The 18,594-nt window shown below is 39.1% G+C and overlaps 1 protein-coding gene across 2 annotated transcripts in view; it reads left to right on the top strand.

Moving 5' to 3' along the window:
- The window catches only part of EPB41L5 (erythrocyte membrane protein band 4.1 like 5), a 135,015-nt gene extending 118,277 nt beyond the window's left edge, over positions 1 to 16,738 (top strand). For both annotated transcript variants that reach the window (XM_020963104.2, XM_020963106.2), the window contains exons 22-25: positions 115 to 189; positions 4,652 to 4,693; positions 5,105 to 5,235; positions 7,314 to 16,738. In XM_020963104.2, the coding sequence (XP_020818763.1) occupies positions 115 to 189; positions 4,652 to 4,693; positions 5,105 to 5,235; positions 7,314 to 7,383 (318 nt within the window). In that variant the 3' untranslated portion in view covers positions 7,384 to 16,738. The remainder of the gene's footprint in view (positions 1 to 114; positions 190 to 4,651; positions 4,694 to 5,104; positions 5,236 to 7,313) is intronic.
- Positions 16,739 to 18,594: the final 1,856 nt, after the last annotated feature.

Here is an 18,594-nt window from a genome sequence, read left to right as displayed (position 1 = left end):
GAACATTCATATTTCCTTAATAGGATTAACCCAAATCGGCCTGGGTTGGAATAAGAAATTTAGGGGGAAATTAGGAAGTAAGTTTGTTTGTAATATTTATTTTGTCTTCCATAGAGCGCCACTGATGAGTTGGATGCCCTGCTCTCATCATTAACAGAGAATCTGATTGATTTAGCTGCTGTACCTCCGGTAACTGTGGTTCACAAAAATCATACAAAAAGTGGGGAAAGGGGGGGGTCTATTTAATGAATAATGCTAGCTTTCTTCTTGTTAGCTATTTCCCAGAAAAAAAATATCTAGCCAGTCAGTCAAATTTTTTTGAGTTCCTACTATTGTGTCTGAGTATCTCTGTAAGAGTGCTATAGACAATACAGAAAAATGTAGGATATGGACTCTGTCCTCCAGTATCTCATGCTCTAGATGAGAAAATAAGGCAAACAGAAGACTTCCTAGAGCTACATGTAATGAGTTGGAGTACAAAATGAATTTTACTGACTCATGAAAGAGTAGAAAGAATACTGTGCTTGTAGTTCAAGTTGGACTGCCATTTACTAATCATATGGCTATGAACAAGTCATTTAACCTCTTAGAAACTTAGTTTTATAACATGTAATATAAGACTAATATACTAATAGGACTATCTCACAGAGTAGTCATGAGATTAAACTTTATATAAATGTAAGATGTTTTTATCATCAATAGTAAGTGCTGCGAAAATCAGATCTAATGTTGACAGGTCAAGGTAAAGGTGCCTCTGAGATGTTCACATGGCTATTAGACCAAGCCAAATCACAGAGTTAGAAAGTTATGTCAACTCACGCCTGAACAGAATTCTATGACAGCCCTAGCAAGTGAAAAGTCTCTTCTTGAAGACCTTCACGGAAAGGGTACCCATTACCTTCCATGGCAGCCCATTCCATTTTTGGACAGCCGTATTTCTTAGGAAATTTTTCCTCTTAATTAGGGAACAATTTCAATTAAGTCATCTCATAAGTTACTAGTAATAATCCCATCTTCCTAAAGGAATGACATGGGATCTGATGTGGACAAAAGAATGATACCATTTGATATAAAATTTAAAAATAAATGTGTATATAAATTTTGTCATTTCTAATGTAGTAGATATGGATCAGTATAGATCCAGTACAGGTAACCCAAAATGTCAGGCCAATGCTATACATTTTTATTGGTTACCTACTATTTGTAGGACACTATACTGGCTACTAAAAAGTATAAGATGTGATTCTTGTCCTAATGGAGCTTACAGTCTAGCAAGGAGAAATACAATTGTAAACAACTAGAATAAAAAGAATGTCAAAGTGTCACTTTCACTGGGTGTTTAGAGGAGAGAGGTTCCAACTGGTTAGGAGAATTAGGTAAGGTTTTATGGATTAGAAAAAATTGAACAGTGCCAGGAAGAGCCAAACCAGGAGAACAATTTATACTTTAGCAACATTGCAAAAATGCACAATTTTGAAAGTCTTTAAAAACTGTGATCACTACAGTGATCAATCGACATTCCAGAGGCCCAATGATGAAGAATGCTAACCCCTCCTGACAGAGAAGGGATAGACTAAAATTTCAGAATGATACAACTAAATATTAGGTAGCTAAGTGGTGCAGTGGATAGACTGCTGGGCCTGAAGTCAGAAAGACTCATTTTTGTGAGTTCATATCTGGCCCCAGATACTTATATGATGTGTGACTCTGGGCAAGTCAGTTAGCCCTGTTTGCCTCAGTTCCTCATCTGTAAAATGAGTTGCAGAAGAAAATAGCAAACCACTCCTGTATCTTTGTCAAGAAAGTCCCAAATGGGGTCATGAAGAGTCAGACATGACTGAAGTGATCGAAAAACAACAGATATTCAGAATGAGATACACATTTTTGAACATGACCTATGTGGGGTTTGTTTTGCTTTACTATGCATATTTGTTGTAAGGATTCCACCCCACCCCCTCTTCGCCCTGTGTGGTATATGGAAGGTGTGAAAGAGAGAGAGAAAAATACTTGATAATTGAGAAAAACATTTTTAGTTGGGGGAAAAAAGCAGTATTGGGGAATCAAAGGCATTTCAATTGGAAGAAATGCTTAAGAAAAGGCACAGGGATGGGAAGGTTGAAGGTACTTCCAGTAATTTGTTCTGGTTGGAGCACAGAATGAAGGGAAAAACAGAAAAATAAGGACAGATGGAGAGGTTGGGTCTGGAATATGAAAGGTCTTGAAAGCTGGGCTAAGACTTTATTCAGTAGACAGAGGTGAACCATTTATGGTTTTTTGCATATCTGTTGAGTGGGGCAGATGACAGGATCACAGCTGTGCATAATTTAATCTGGCAGCAGCATGTGGGTTAGAGTGGAATAAGGAAAAGATGCAGTCAGGGTGACCAATAATATTAGAAGTCTATTGCAGTAGTCCAGGTGAGAGCTGAAGGGAACCTCACCCATGGTGATGAATGTGATAGTAAGGAAGAGAGCCTCATTTTAGAAAGGATATTGCACAGAGTAGGGCTGAGGGACCTTAAGGATCAGTTGGAGGAACTGAATGTGTTCAGTGTCACCAAGAAAAGACATGTAGGGAGTAGAAGGGACATGAGAGTGGTCCTCCATTACTCGAAGGACTTGCTTGTGGCGTGGAATTAGATTTGTTCTTTTTGTTCCTAAGAGGAAAGAGTAAGGAGCAGTGGGTGGATATTTCAGAGAGACAAATATGGGCTTTGTGTAAGGGAAAACTTTATAATTGGGAATAGATGATTTGGATAAGGAAGAATTTGTAGTTAAGGATGTCAAGTCTTATGTTCTGAACTTGAGTGATGGGAAAGATTATATTGTTAATATAAATAAGTAAATTAGCAGGAGGATCAGATTTTTCAAGGGAAGATGAGGTTTTGGGTTATGTTGACTCTAAAATGACAGCTGAACATCCAAGTGGAGCTATGTAAACAAGCAGATGAAAATGCAACCTGGAAGTAAAAGAAAGGTCAAGGACAGAGATGAAGATTTGGGAACCAGCCGTGACTATCTAGAGAAAAGAAGGCTAAAAAGAATGCCCTTAGGGAAAAATATCTTTATTTGGGAGGTAGAAAGAAGAACAAACCAAAAAAACAAAAATGTTAGGAGGAGAATCAGGAAACTAGTGTGATAGAATCCAAGAGAAAAAGTTTAAACGAAGGTCAGCAGTGTCCAACGCAGCAGAGAGAGGGAGGTCAAGGATGAGAAATGAGAATTGACCCATGGATTTGGTCACTAGAAGACAAACCTTCTAACAGTGAAAGTGAATAACATCTGTTGTCCTCTTTTCAATTCAGTACTTATTTCCAAGATTGCCTTCTCTGCCCACCCCCAAATCTGAGAAGTCCTATGATTAAAAAAGTAAATTAGGCAGTGAGGTTCAGTCCAAAAACACCCCACCATTAATAAAAAGAATATGTGGAATACCTGCTTATAGATGGCTACTTCATAAAGGAAGAGCATCATATCATCTTCACCACTGAAATAGAAAGAAAAGTTTTTCTGTCAGCCTGCAACAACTGAGCCAGATGTGATTTCTCCCCATTTTTGAGCTCTTTTAGCACATTATTTAAATCACACATCTTGTACAGTTTATCATTTACTATCTTTATTATTATACTTCATATGCTCACTTTTTCTACCCTGTTAGGTTGCAAGCTCCTAAATGACAACAGGGTCTGTATTTTATAATATGATATTTCTACCTTGTGTCCTCCCCAGTACCATATACTGCAGTATATACAGTAAATGCAGAACAAATGAATTCAGAGGAAGGAGAGATCCTATGTAGATGATCAGAAGAAACTTCATGAATGAGGTAGGATTTGAGCGAGGTCTTGAAGAAAGAGTCAGATTTATAGAAGGAGGGAGGAAGGAACTTTGAGGAGGAAAATGGCTTGGTTTATAAAGGTATGGAAAGAAAAACCTGCTTGCTAGTGGTAAGTAGAATTGTTTGACTGGAATGAATGATCCCGGTGGGGAATAGTGGAATCTCTATAAATAAATTGTATCTTGACTTAGAGAACTGAAGGGCAGCTCAAGTATTTAGTGTTTACCAGTGCCAGAGAATGCAATGGACATCAGTTTTAGAACTAGATTGAAATGGCATTAAAGAGAAATGGCATACACTAATTCAAACACAGGAAGACTTGTTTGAAACTGGAATAAACCATATTTAGCATCTTTATTGTTTTCCTTAGCTGTGATTGATAATTAGAAAATCATCCATACAAACAGGGGCTTTCTCTTCTATTCCCCTTGCTCTGTTTACATGTGTTTATCATAGGTCCTTCTTCTGGCTTCTACCAGGGAGATTATAATTAGTTACAATAGGCTAAAATTATAGAAGAGAAAATATGCTGTATACCAGGGAAAACTTCCTGGTTAATAGGTTATTGTCTCTTTAGGTTAGTAGAAAGCCTGTGCTACTTTTTACTGACCAGGAACTGCTCCATCCCTAACTGTGTCCCATGCAATGTGTGTTATTTGTCATAGGAAGGGATCTTGGGTTTCATTCTGTCCTTGGAACATTTCCTTAAAAACTTATTAACTTTAAAGATTTTTTCTTATTCTATTCTTCATTTGATACTAGAGAAAGATTTTAGTGCCTTAGTAAAAAAAATGTTTTCCTTCTATTCTTTTAGGTGTCTTCCTTATCCTCGGTTACACCCCGCTGGATTGTGCCAGTGAGTTATTAATACTTGTGATATGGGATAGATAAGCTTAGAATTACCTAAGAATCTTGAGCATTGTGATCATAATGACTTAGGTGTCCTGGGTTTTTGTTGTTGTTTTTTTTTTTTTTAACATTTCTGTGTGCTTTAAATACTCAGAAGTGCTGGGAGGAATCTACAAAAACCTCTGAAGTAGTAGATGAGAATGCAGAATTCAAGGTAGTTGAGTATTATCCTTTAAGGGACCTTGCCCTATAGCCAAAATTATTCTCAAAATATCTTTCATGTTTTCACCTTGTTATCATCCCCTTCCACTCTTTCCTCAAGGATAACTTTGGCTGTGATTGACAACCATGTAGGGTAGTACTTGTTTGCTGTGGTCATTTTGATGCCAATTTTTTGGTTTGTTTTGTCTTCCTACAGCAGACCAGGACTCTTTCCAATGGGATCTCAGGGAATGAAGTGCCTGTGGAAAGAAAAGAGGAATGTGGTGACCCAGAGGTGCTCTCCTTGATCGCTCAGCCAGGGCCCTTCCTCGTGGATGCTGTGACCACGTGAGATCTTTTCTTATTGTCCTTCATAGACGACTATTCAGAGTGGGAGTGCAATGGAGTATAACTGGATATGATTCCTCTCCATTTATTCTTTAGCTGTTTACTTCTTTCTATGGCAGGTGCTAAGTCGATAGTTTTTTATGACTTTATGAAGAAATCTTAAACTTGATTAGGGTGCCTTGACTTATTTGCAGTTTTTATATACAGCTATTGAAACTGCTAGATGGAATAAAAAACATTAATAAAGCACTTACTGTGTGCCGAGCACACTAAGTGTGCTAAGTGTTGGGGATCCATATAGGAAAACCAAGACATTCCCACTCTCAAGGACTTCACATTCTAATTGGAGGAGATAACATGTAAAGAAGAGTTCATGTTTATGTTCAGTTCATGATGGATAGAAAGGCTGGGTAGTACTTAGACCAGGAAAGCAGCAGAACAAATGGCAAGTCCCAGAGGATTTGGGGAGTAATGGCAGGGCAAATGGTCCCCTCCCATGAGGATGTCAGGCTCTGGGGTTATAGTGGTATGAGGCTCTGAGTTATCTCCAGCAGAGGTGGGGAATCTAAGGATCGGTGTTCAGCTGATAGTGGACATATTATACCTGTTTGGAACTGGGCAGTGGAGCCAAGGGGAAGGGGTAAGTCTGTGGCTCCCCTCAATGGCAGCAGGTATCGCTGGTCTATCTTCCTGCTGCCCCTGGCAGGTTGGGCTATAGGAGGGAGTGAGATGGTTAGTCTCAGTTGTGGGTTGGTGGGCTGGGATGTGTGTAAAGGGGTATATAATACATATGAGCATAAGTGAAAGAAAGATTGTAAGGTTGAATAAGATTGATGTGGCTGAGTCCTGGCTGTTGATACTCTTTGAAGCTATTTATCATAGATAGGAACTATACCTAAAATAGCTTTCTGTATTTTAGGCCCTTGTTCTTTAGCCTTTGCTGGGACATTAACCAACCCTATTTTGACATATCAGGAATGGGTGGCCTTCGCTTTTCCACTTATCATGACTCTTTTGTGCCTGTTTTCTCCTCAGATGTAGCTTCTGGTATAGAGAATTTTGGTCAGCACAAGACTTGGTTCTTTCAGAGAAAAAAAAAACCTCAAGAAATTACCATATTGAGAGAAACCAAAAATACTTTTACTTTATTTTTGTTAATAGCCTTCACAGTCTATCTAAGCACGAGTAAATTCTGGCCTCTCCTAAATATTTTGTATGCTCACATAGGTCCCTTTGGAAAACTCTGCTGAAAGACTCAACTGAGCGTCACGGATACTATGCAAGGAGAAATTCTCCATCTCTTGTAGATGTAGTCCTTGGAAGAACTGTGAAAGGAAATAGCAGTAATGAACTGAGACCTTGGCTAGAAAATCAAGCAAATACCATCACGTAGTGTTGTCTAGCACCTTTAGGATTAGTAATCCAGAACATGTCTGGGAATCTGGAAGTTACCCAAAAATGACTTCTGAATAGCAGTAACAGAGAGCTAATGCAACTCTAGTACTGTACTCATCAGCTATTAAGGAGGTCCTAGGAGGCTTTTGTAATTCTTTTACTCTTTATCCAGATAGCTAACCAGCTTGGCTGTGATTTCCAGGCCCACACTAAATTAGCAACAGCGAAGTAGTGAGAGCAGGGATACTACTAGAAGCAGGAACTGAACAACAGAAATGTACTTTAAAACTGTAAAAAGCATCTTGAAATCCATTTCAGTCACCCTGGGGAAATCATTGGATTTTGTATGATGACATGTTTGCGTTGGTGACCCTAAGTTGTTGTGAAAACTTTAAGTTATATTTAGTGTTAAGAAAGCAGGGATGTGTATAATGCATTCAAGAAAATATTTTCTTCAGAATTCAGTTGAAGTTAATTTTGTGATTTAAATTATCTGGAAAACGTACTTAATGTTGCAAACATTGCCACAAATGCGTATACAAATGCTTAGTACCAACTAAACAAGGCATCGCATGATGTAAAAGTCACTAAAAGCCGTTTTCCTGAAGGGAAAGAAGGGCTCATCACTGCTTCTCTGCCGAGCCATGTCTCATCCTCACAGATTCTTTGTCTTGTCTTTTCAGCCCTGTCCCGGGCCTGGCTGAAGAAGCCTTGAGGAAGCAGCGTAAATGTTTGCTCACGACAGAGCTGTGAGCTTGTGCTCGCCCACCCCCTGTCACTGGGATGCTCGGCCCTGCCCAGAGAAGCCCGTCCTGGAACTACATCTTGGCTGTAAAATGTGTTGTACGTCCTTCTTGGGGACCCAAGGAGCTCAGCTTTCCCTTGTGGGTCACCAGGGATTCAAAAAACGCCATTCTGACTTAGCTTCTCCACAAGAAATCAGAAAGTTACCGTCACTGTCTCTACTGATAAGGCCTATCATTCAGATATGTCCACCCACACAGGGACCTTTATTCTCTCTTTTTGTGACTTCCCAGACTCTCCATGGGGAAATATTCTTGGTGGAATTGCTGACCTGGCTGGAGGAAAAAAAAAAATGAGGACTCATGCGCCCTCTGGTGGTTATGATGAGTAACCATGACTTCACAAAGCGAACTGAGCTTTGATATTGTGCGAATTTTCTGAGTCTTACAGCTTTCTCCTGTCTTTCTTTTCTTCATTATAAGTATCTCTTTTAATCTTTATGTTCTTCAGAGCCATTGACTTTTCTATGAAATACCTGGAAAAGTTAGAGCAACTGGGTCAGGAACTTGGGGGCATCAATGGAGGCTATATATTGTAGATAGACAGGACAGAAGGACACCTATTATGAAACTTTGAAGGTTCTGAAGAAAACTATAGAAAGCTACCCAGATCACCTCACTGTCTTATTTTACTACCAAGTTGCCTGACCCAATATTCTGTGTTTGTGTTTGGGGGTATAACAGACTTGCATATACCTATAGAACAATTACTAAGTCCACTTCGGTGAACTACACAGATTTTAACATAAATGGACAATAAGCAGTATCTCTTTTTTTGCTTGGCGTAAGTTGCTGTTTTCTGTGGCTGAGTAGGTTAGTGTCTATCAGGAGAGCTTGGTACAGACATTTCTTGTATCTGTGAATATTGTTTTACGGGATCATACTCATCTAACAAAAAGTTTGTATAAGAGGGAAGGGATCTGGAAGTACTTTTAAGTTATGAAAGTGTTTTCCCCCACTCCAGTCTAACCCATCCACCGCTTTGATCATGTCATCTATCCTACTTCAGTTTGAGGCTAGATAGTAAGTTGCTTCTTCTTTTTTTGTATCATATTGGAAAGTGAATCATTAAAACTGTTGTTATTATTGTCTGTTACAGCAGCACTATCCAGAAGTGGGGCAATTGTAAAAGAAGGTGATAGATTCTACCCTAAAGGGACCATGATAGGCCCTAGAACAGGAGTAGAGACCAAGTTAATTTACTGATTATTTTACCCATAATTGCTGCTTTTGAAGATCTGATGGTGAGCTCTTGCTGTCTCAAACTCAGGGAAATAAGGAGAAGCATGGCCACCTGTCAGAGAGGATGATTATGCCACAAACCCATCTGTGCTTCTTTTTGGGTCTAGGTCTATTTTGGAATAAGTTGAATAAAATTAGAGTTTGTCCACTTTGAGAAGAATACTGGGATGTGGGCTTGGAACTAGAAATTTGAGGTCTACTTTGGATTAAAGGCCTTTCTTTTGTAAATTGTTGATATTTATAATTACCTGAATTATTGTTTGAGCACCTGCTACATTCTAAGCCCAATCTGGTGACGTTTCAGTGAAAAATTTGTCAGTCATAGTGTTGTGGTTTTTCTAAGATTCCCTGGCACTCCCAATTGTCTAAATCAGTTACCAGCTCTATATGCCTACCTGGGTGGAGTGTAGGCTTCATGAGAGCAGGTAGGGCTCCTTTGGGGCTTCCCAGAGTAATCACAGGTGGGCTGGACAAGGAGGTGGGGAGGAAGGAGTATGAAAGAACTGGAAACAATCTTAGTGAAGTAGTTGCCAGCCCTTTGAATTTTATAATTATTGTTGGTATTTGAATCTAGAAGTTTCCTTTTTAGCTGCTACGTTAAAGTATTCTGCACAGGATATATCTTTTGGGCAGCCTTGGTTTGTACCATTCAGCCTAAAAGAACAGTTAACACTTTAGTTTAAAGTGCCCTCTTCTACCACCAGTGTGTGCATAGCAAACAAACACTAGCATCTGGCAGAATAGATTAGGACTCCAGTCTTGAACTGAACAAAGTATTGCCTTTGTTTAGGGGAAATCTGGTACTTTCCATTGCCCATTTCTCCTTCCTTACCTGTTTTGTAAGTGACATCGTAAATGTGGTAAGTGGCTTTGCTAGAGGAACCACTTGGCTTAAGGATAAATTTGCTGACAGTCATCAAGTTTCTTTAGAGGGTTTCCAGAAAGTAGGTGCCACACTCTGGAATCTGGGATTTAGCTTGGGGCATATTGAATTGGGCAAAATACCCACATTCTCAGTGGCATTTGTGATTGATTCTGGAGGCACTGGAACAGCAATTTGGCCATCAGCCACAGGGCTTTTAAAGTTACTGAGATGTGTTAAACAGCATATGTTTTCCATCCATAGAGTCATAGAACATTACAAGCTGTAAGGGGCCTTAGAGCTCATCTGGTTCAATCCTTATGGTTTACAGATTAGAAAACTAAAGCCAGAGAGCTGCTGTGACTTGCTTTAGGTCACACAGCAAGTTAGGTAACACAATCTATATATCGATCTTACTAAAATAGCATATTATAGATGATAGATTAAAATACAAGAGCAGGATAGCTGGGGGAAAAATAATCTAACCCTTGTATTTTCGTTTCCCCATATTTTTGCCCAGTCAAGATAGAGAGTTTCTTAAGTATCGTTTGAATTCCAGACTATCAAGAGATTTCACAATAGTTTTTGTAAGATTTTGCATCTTGTTGCGCAGTACTTAAATACTGAGATTAGCCTTCCCCAGGAAGTATGAAACCTGGCAGGTGAATTTATAATGCCTTACATATAGTAAGTAGGCACTTAATATTTATGGGAATAATTACGTGGGGAGCGAGATCTCAGCTGTTACTACTACCAGGACCTGTGGTATTATTGCTCTTGTTAATTTGTGTACACTTTGAATAGCGACTCTAGCTCTTGACAGTATGGGTTCAGTGGTTGAAGGCCTATGTTGATGGAAGAGAAGGGGAATGAGAAAAGTCAGTGTCTCTTAGGAATGATAAATGAGGACTATGTGTTGTAGGTGGACAAGAAGGAAGGACTCTAATTATGTAATTCTATCTAGAAGGGTGTATCCAGAATGTAAGATTGTAGGAAAAAAATGGCATGAGTTAAGAAGAGTGAGAGGAGAGTATTTGCAAGTGAAGACAAGCTAGTAACATTTTTTAAAAAATAGCTTAATTTCTGGTCAGGCTGTTAGATTCCCAACAAAAAAATCTTATCATCATCTCCAAGTATGAGTCCAAAATAATTGATTAAGGTTTCTGTAGCAAGATGAGGTTCCCGTACAATTACCTAAAATCTCTAAAAAGAAGGATTGATGAAGCTTTTAATGAATTTGAATCAGAAATAATGAGAATATGTTTTCATATTGAGAGGAAGAAAAGAGCCAGGACAATCATTTGTTTGATTATCCTAGTTTAGAAAGCTGTTCACATTCTTGAATTGGAAGGCCACTTGGATGTGATTTACAGCAGAGATAACAGGCTGAGGTCAGCACAAATGATAGGCAAGCTGTGTCAGCCTCAGGGTCCTCCACAGATTCCAACTGGCAGATCTGGCTTTTGCTTTTTACTTGTTAACCCATTAGGTACAAAAATAATAAAATGTGTGCATCTTGATTCATTTTCAAGAATCTTAAAATGTGAAATAGCCTGTGTAATTTGAGGAAATCTATCTCTTTCCCCCAGTTTATTATTTCAAGTTGTTCCTGAGGAATCACTTCCAAAAGAGTGTCCAGCATTTCACACAATCTGAGTTGGAAGGGACCTCAGAGGCCAGATAGTCTCAACTCCCTCATTGTACAGATGAGAAAACTACAGCCGCCAGAGGCGAAGTCACTGCCCAAGGTCACAGGGAATAAGTCACATGACCAGCATGTTTAAACCTATGTCCTCTGACTCCAAATCCAGTGCTCATTCCCTTGTATCACGCTGCTGTCCAAGTCATCTACTCCAACACACGACTGAACAGGAGTCCCTTTTAAAATAGTTTCAACAAGTGGTCTTCGAGCAGAAGCTAGCTTCTGCTCAAAGACCTCCAGTAAGAGGAATTCACCTACTTCTCAAGGAACTCCATTCCATTTTGGATAGCATTAAGTGTTTTCCCCCCATTCTTGGAACTGGAATCTGCCTATCTGGAAGTAATACCACTTTTACTTTTCCATTTGAAAGCCCTTTATCTTCTTGATGGGGGCAGCTAGATTGCTGATGAATAGAGCTCCAGGCCTTGAGTCAGGAAGAGATGAGTTCAAATGTGGCCTCAGAAATTTACTAGCTGTGTGACCTTGGACAAGTCACTTAACCCTGTTTTCCTCAGTTTTTTCACTTGTAAAATGAGCTGGAGAAGGAAATGGCAAACCACTTCAGTATCTCTGCCATGAAAACCCCAAATGGGGTCATGAGGAGTCAGTCACAACAATATCTACTTGACTCCTCTAAATTTTCTATACGCCAGAGTGAACATCCATAGTTTCTTCAGCTGATGCTTGTATAGCATAGTCTCCTGTCTTCTCACTGTCCTCCCGGATCTGCTTCATTTCATCACTGTTACAAGTCCTAAAATATGTCACCTGGAACTCGAACAGTGGGACTGTGACCTTCCTTGCAAGCATTGTGCATCTAATCTCTTCCTTTTTTTAAAATTCAGTTGTATTTTCAATTTCAAATTCTCTCCCACCTTTCTCCCCATCTCTTATGCATTGAGAAGGCAAGAAAAACAAAACCCCTTACAAATATATGTAGTCACATAAAACAAATTCTCACATTAACCATGTCCAAAAAAGAAAAAGAGGGGAAAGAATAGGCTTCAGTCTACATGCTGAGTCCATTAGCTAGCTCTCTTTGGAGTTGGGTAGCAGGTTTAATCATGAGTCCTTTGGATTTGCTGCTGGTCATTGTATTTATCAGAGTTACTAAGGATTTCACAGCTTATTCTCTTTATAGTATTACTGTGCTGTGTATATTGTTCTCCTGGTTCTGCTCACTTCACTTTGCTTCAGTTCATATAAATGTTCCCAGGTTTTTCTGAAACCGTTCTTCTCATCGTTTCTTATAGCACCATAGAATTCTAACATTCGTATACCATAACTTGTTCTTGATGGACATCCCCTCAGTTTGTAAATCTTCACCATAAATGTAGCTATTATACATACTTTTGTACATACAGGTCCTTTCCCCTTTTCTTTGATCTCTTTGGGATGCAGACCCAGGAGTGGTATTGCCACGTCAAAGAGTCTGCATAGTTTTTAAAGCTTTTTGGGCACAGTTCCAAATTGCTGTCCAGAGTGGTTAGACTAGATCACAGCTTCTCCAGCGGTGCATTAGTGTCCTTACTTGTCCACATCCCCTCCAGAATTTGTCATTTTCCTTTCTAGCCAGCTTAGCTAATCTGACAGGTGATGTACTATACTTTTTAAAAATCTGGCTTTTTAAAAATTAAAGCAGCAGCTTTACATACTATTGAATCGTGCAGAGCTTGTAGACTACTGAAACCTGAAGATATTTTTTTGTATGAACACTTCAGTCATACCTTCCGCATTCTGTACTTTGTACATTTGAGTGTTTTGAGCCCTCTGTATTTTAGTATTTCATTGATGTTCTTTCCTTTTTGCATAATCAATATTACTAATGCCCCACCCCCAATAGAGAATGCATTTAGTTTGCTTTGTTTGGGACAGGGAAGAATTATGTGGGGAAAGGGATTGTAATCATTATGGTAGAGGAAAAAAAAGATAATGAAACACTTATATACAGAGGAAAATATAGAAGAAAGTTCAGAAATAGACACTCCTTAAATTCAGCCTCAGACAATTACTGTGTGACCCTGCACAGGTCACTTAACCTCTGCCTGCCTTGGTTTCTCCAACTTTAAAATGGAAGTAATAGCGCCTCCATGGTTGTGAGGATCAAATAAGATATTTGTAAAGCACTTAGCACGATGCCTGGCACATAGCAGACACTTAATAAACGTTCCCTTCTTTCTTTCCTTTCTTGCACTGCCTCCCCTTTTAAATTTTAGAAATCTTTTTGATAATACATCCTCGAGTTTTGCTAACAATCAAAATCAAGTTCACAATCCAGTCTAAAGTCTGGAAACACTATCCTTTTATGAAGAGTGGGATATTTGTCCACATCCTATCCTGACGTTTTACCCATTCAATTTTTCAGAGGTCACTGAACATCTCGCAGTCACAGCAGCCAGTTTTCAGCTGGCCTAAAGCACGTCCCTGGGACGTTTCTGAGTTCATTGAGGTGCTCTCCTATGTATCATCGCTGGTCTGGGGGATTCTACTCTCCTGCTAAGCATTTTATCCTTTGCTACCAAAAGAGTATTCTCCTTTGTAGAAAAAAAAAATTAGAATTAAATGGTTCATTCTTCTCTCTTCATCCATTATTGTCACATTAGCCCTAATCTTCCTATTCCTCCCATCATAGTTAAAAAAAACCAAACAAACCCTTTCTAAAAAAATCTTGGCATTCTTTGTCTGCCTTGGGTCATTCTAAACCTCACACTGCTGATACTTTGCTTTTTTTAGGACCTTTTCACTCTTGTACTCATTCTCATATCAGCCCTCACTGCTGTCTTTCATGTCTTTTTTTTTTGAACTTGACATAAACATTCCCATATACAAAGAAAATAAAAAGATCATATATGAAACTTTGAGTCTATTACAGACTTTTAAAAAAAGCATATATTAAATGTAATATGATAGTACCAGTGCTGTCCTGCTTATCAGTGTCTCCTGAACTTCCTTCTGTTCTTCTCTATGTATTTTAATGTTTCACTGATGTTCTTTTGTTTTTCACCACTTACTACCCTCCATCCGTATTCCCACCCCACCTCCCTCTAGTAGGGAAGGTGTCTTGGTTGGGGCAGGGAAGAATTATTTGGAAAGGGGGTTGCAATACTTACGCAAAGGAGGAAAAAAGTTAATGTAACACATAGCTACAAAAGAAAATGGAAGAAAGTTCAGAAACAGACGCAGTGAAACAGGTAGTATTGTAATTACCATGTTAATTCATTACATACTTTTTAAAAATTCAAGCTGTACACAATTGATATTTGTGGTTTTAGATGTCATTCTCTTTTTTGTTCTTTGCATAGGGAAATGATCGTGTTGGTGGCTGTACAAGTTCACAATTTTTAAAAAAATGTTTAAACCCCTTCCATGTCACAAATAAGTATAGTCAGGCAAAACAAATTCACATGTTGGCGTGTCTATAAATGAATGTCTCATTCTGCACCTCAGCTAGGAGGTGGGAAGCATGCTTCCTTATTAGTCTTCTGGAGTCAGGATTGATCATTACATTGTTAACAGAGCTGGAGTCTTTAAAAGCTGTCTTCTTTACAATTTTTTTAATCATATAAATTGTTCTCCTGGTTTTGTTTGCTACACTTTGTATCAGTGTCATTTGATACAAGTCTTCTCAGGGTTCTCTGAATCTGTCCTCTGCCATTTGCTAGAGCACAGTAATATTCCATTACGTTCTTATGACATTTGAAAAGGAATTTTAAGTGTCTTTAACAATCTAGGTTGGTCCGTGGGTTTCTTATGTCTCCATGTTGGTATCCTTAGACAGCTCCTCTTTTTCTTCCTCCTCAGAATCATTTGCATAGTTAGAATTTCATTCATGAAAATTTCTCTTTCTGTTTTAGGCCAACTTCCTCTTGTAGAATTGTTTGCCTCAAGGCCCTGTACTTTCTCTGATCTCATTCCCAAAATCTAAGACAAATGTTTTAATGGGGGGAGGGGGAAGGAAAAGGTCATTGCAGTCCATGAATTTTTAAAACTATCTTGATAACTGTATTACAATAATTAGTTTCCTTTGTCATCCTGTGTGTTTAAAGACATTCTGAGAAAGGGTCCATAGGTTTGACCAGACTGCAAAAAGGGTGTCTTACCCCAAAAAGGTTAAGCCGTGCTCTCAGGTGTGTATTAGACTATGTCAGGCTTTCTCTCCTTGATCAAGAGTTATAAGATAAAGAGGTCACTTCCTCCCAAGATTCTTTTCATTTCCAATTCAGTAATCATTTTCTCCTTGTTGGTTAGAATTAGATCCAAAATAAAATAGGAGCTCCTCCCTACCTTCTGAAGAATAAAATTATCATCATCAGGTTAAGAATTTTTCAGCTGCCTTGCTGTTGGCCCAGAGAAAACTCTAGCAGCTCTTGAGATAGTTGGGAGTTTTCAATCAGTGTTAGACACTCTATGCCATCTTTATGATGGTCTCAGATGGCTTGTTCACTTTCTCCATTTGTCCAGAGGCTCTCTAATAATGCAGTCAAAGGTTTTTATCCTGATGATCCTGTGTGGATGACCAGTTGGCTTTTTTTCTGTTGTGTCTCCTTTATTGATTTTTTTGTAATTTGTGTATGTACTGCACTTAGTACATAGTTTTACAGTGGACCCTTGGTTGACTCTTGGTTGTTGGTGTCTCTTTCATTCTATTTAACAGCTGGAGGAAGGGGAGAGGGTTGAAATTAAAATGGGATTTGTAGGTTTCTGTTATGTGTGCTCTGCTCTCCATCTAAAAGCAACACAAAACACCTGTCTTATCAATGGGGATAACTAGTTTCACCATCATCAACAAAGGAGGGCACAGTATATTTACAATGCCATTTTATTGGGAACACAAACATTTGAATAGATGGATCCATATATTGCTTTTTCAACTTGTTTTAAATTCCATTAGGCCTTTTCTTGAATTTTATATTGTTTTTGAAGGACTATTTTTTTTAAAGGTATTGCTTTCTATAAGTACTGTCCTTTTGGGATTACTTCTCTACCCTTACCCTAATTCCTCTCCCTTCCCTACAGAAGCCTGACTGGTTGCCTGCTGAGAAACTTTGTGTGAGTGGCAGAGCTTTTAATTTACCATATAGACATGTAGCAGAGTTGAATTTTATCCTCATCTTCCCCAGTAGTGGAAGCCTCAAGAAAAGAGAACATAGTTTACAAGTCCCCAATCCATGTTTCTTGTTTTCCTTTTGTCAGAATGACTTTGTCGTAGCCAGGTTTTCCCAAATGGACTGACTCCCTGTCCTTTTTATCTGTGACTTGACATGTTAGACTGTCATCAGAACTTAACTATTTTATGTTTACTTTTTATATGTGTAAAGCTTGGTAATAGCTCTCAAAGTGTAATTTATTGTTTTTTGAATCTCAAGTGCACCCTTCACTTTGTATTACCACAATTAGAACTTTTTCTTGGCCTGTATTAGAGACACTGAGGCATATTTGTACACTGGAACAAGAACTATAATTTGTGACTGCACTCCAATAAATCTTTTATGAAATGTTTACGCTAGGACTTTCTAACATGTATGCTGACTGGTTAAATGAAACTTCTAAATCCATTTTGAGTCCATTTCAGGATGAATCGTCATGGAGCCAAGATAAGGGTGAAAAGAAATAGAAAAATACTTTTACCAGTTTTTATCAGTTATATAATGTTTCATGAAAGCCAAGAGTGTTTTCTTGACCTAAACCTCATGCCTTATCCGTTGTATCCCAGAGGAGACAGATTCGCTAGTCCCCATGGGCTGGTGTGGCCTATCCCAGAGCCATTCCAGTAGCAGCAAATGACTACCTCTCTTCCTGGCAGTCTTCCACAACCTCAAATAAGCATCTGACTGCTGTGCTAATTTTATTTCTCTCCTGCTTCATAAGGAAGCCAAGAGGCAATGAACCTCTGAATTGTTTCATATGAGAATCCCTGGAGGGGGGAAAGGGTTAATATCCATTCCTTTAGAAAGCATTTGGAAAGATCAGTAAGTCTTGAAGCTGTGTGGAAAAGCTATAATGGGCCCACTGTTGATTCAACTGTGGCATAAGTTTATACTAGGCAGGGTTCCTAAACAAAACAAATGGAAAGCCCAGCCCACAACATACAAATCTCTTCTGTGTTGTCCCTGCCCAATATTGTATTCTAAGCATCGGGCTTTGGAGGGAAAGGGGGTGAAGAGAAAAAGAAAGGAGAAACCTGGGATCTTAATCATTGTATTAGATAGCAATGATTATGATAGAAATACCAGAGGAAAAGTTCTTTCTTTAATAAGAATTTCCAAGTTAGGCACCAAAAGAAATTGGGGAAATACTGGGGCTGGAAGCCTATGCATTGCAATTCAGTGACCTTGTGAATCAGAAAGATCCAGCTCTAGTTCTGTGACAGGTTTCTCCCAGAAAAGGATGTGTTTTGTTCTGTTCTACCCCTTACTGAATTAATCCTTTAAGTGAAAGCTGCTGCATAGAACCTTAGACCCTTTCTGCATGGAAACCCGTAATTAAAATGTTGTTTCATGATTCTTTTCTTTCAAAGCTGAAACTCGCGCCAGGCAAAATTATAGTCAAAATTTGATACCAATTGTATATAGCTGTGTGACCTTGAAAAAGTCATCTAACCTCACTTTGTTTTTTTAAAAAAAAATTAGCAAAGTGAGGAAATTTGGGTCTTCAGGCAAGAGCTGGGTGGTTTTGTGTGGAGGTTGGACACACATTCTTGGCATCCTCATGATTTTCCTTATTCTCTCAGCCTCTGAACCTGAAGTTCAGCTAAAGACTCCCCTTGAATTTTAGCCCACCAATTGTTTGTTTTGGCCAGAAACCCTGAGGGTCTTCCCAGTTTTGGGTTTTTTTTGTTTTTTGTCTGGGTAATAAAGGCTGTTCTCTGCCCCATTTCTTACTAGCTTTAATCACTGAATGGGTGCTCCATTAGTCAAACTGAGACCTGTTAAAGACCTTAGCTTAAAGGGGCCAAGGTCTCCTGCTGCATCCAGGGCTATCTCTAGTCATCCTGATCTCTATCTCGCCACTGGACCCAGGTGGCTTTGCACAGCCCTCCCTCACTTAAATCCAGTTCACTTGCAGGTCTTGGCATCATCTCCCTGATGTCATGGTCCTCTTCAAGAGCAAAGGACAAGCAACAACATATTGTCTTACCACTTTACACCATGGCCGCCTTTGCTCCGAAACACATCCCTTTTCCTCAACCATTGTGTTAGGACACACCAGTAAATTGGGATTGGCCTTCGCTCCAGTCTGTCCTCGTGCAGACTGTCTTTCCTTGTGGTGCACTTCTTTCCTGCCTCCTGCCTTCTTCCTACACATCCCTGTTAGGGAGGACAATGTGCCACCCACCTTGTTCTATGGCAGGGTCA

This window comes from Phascolarctos cinereus, unplaced genomic scaffold, assembly GCF_003287225.1.
Source record: "Phascolarctos cinereus isolate Bilbo 61053 unplaced genomic scaffold, phaCin_HiC Scaffold_726;HRSCAF=1367, whole genome shotgun sequence".
NCBI lineage: Eukaryota > Metazoa > Chordata > Mammalia > Diprotodontia > Phascolarctidae > Phascolarctos > Phascolarctos cinereus.
This window is presented reverse-complemented; position numbering and strand designations above follow the sequence as displayed.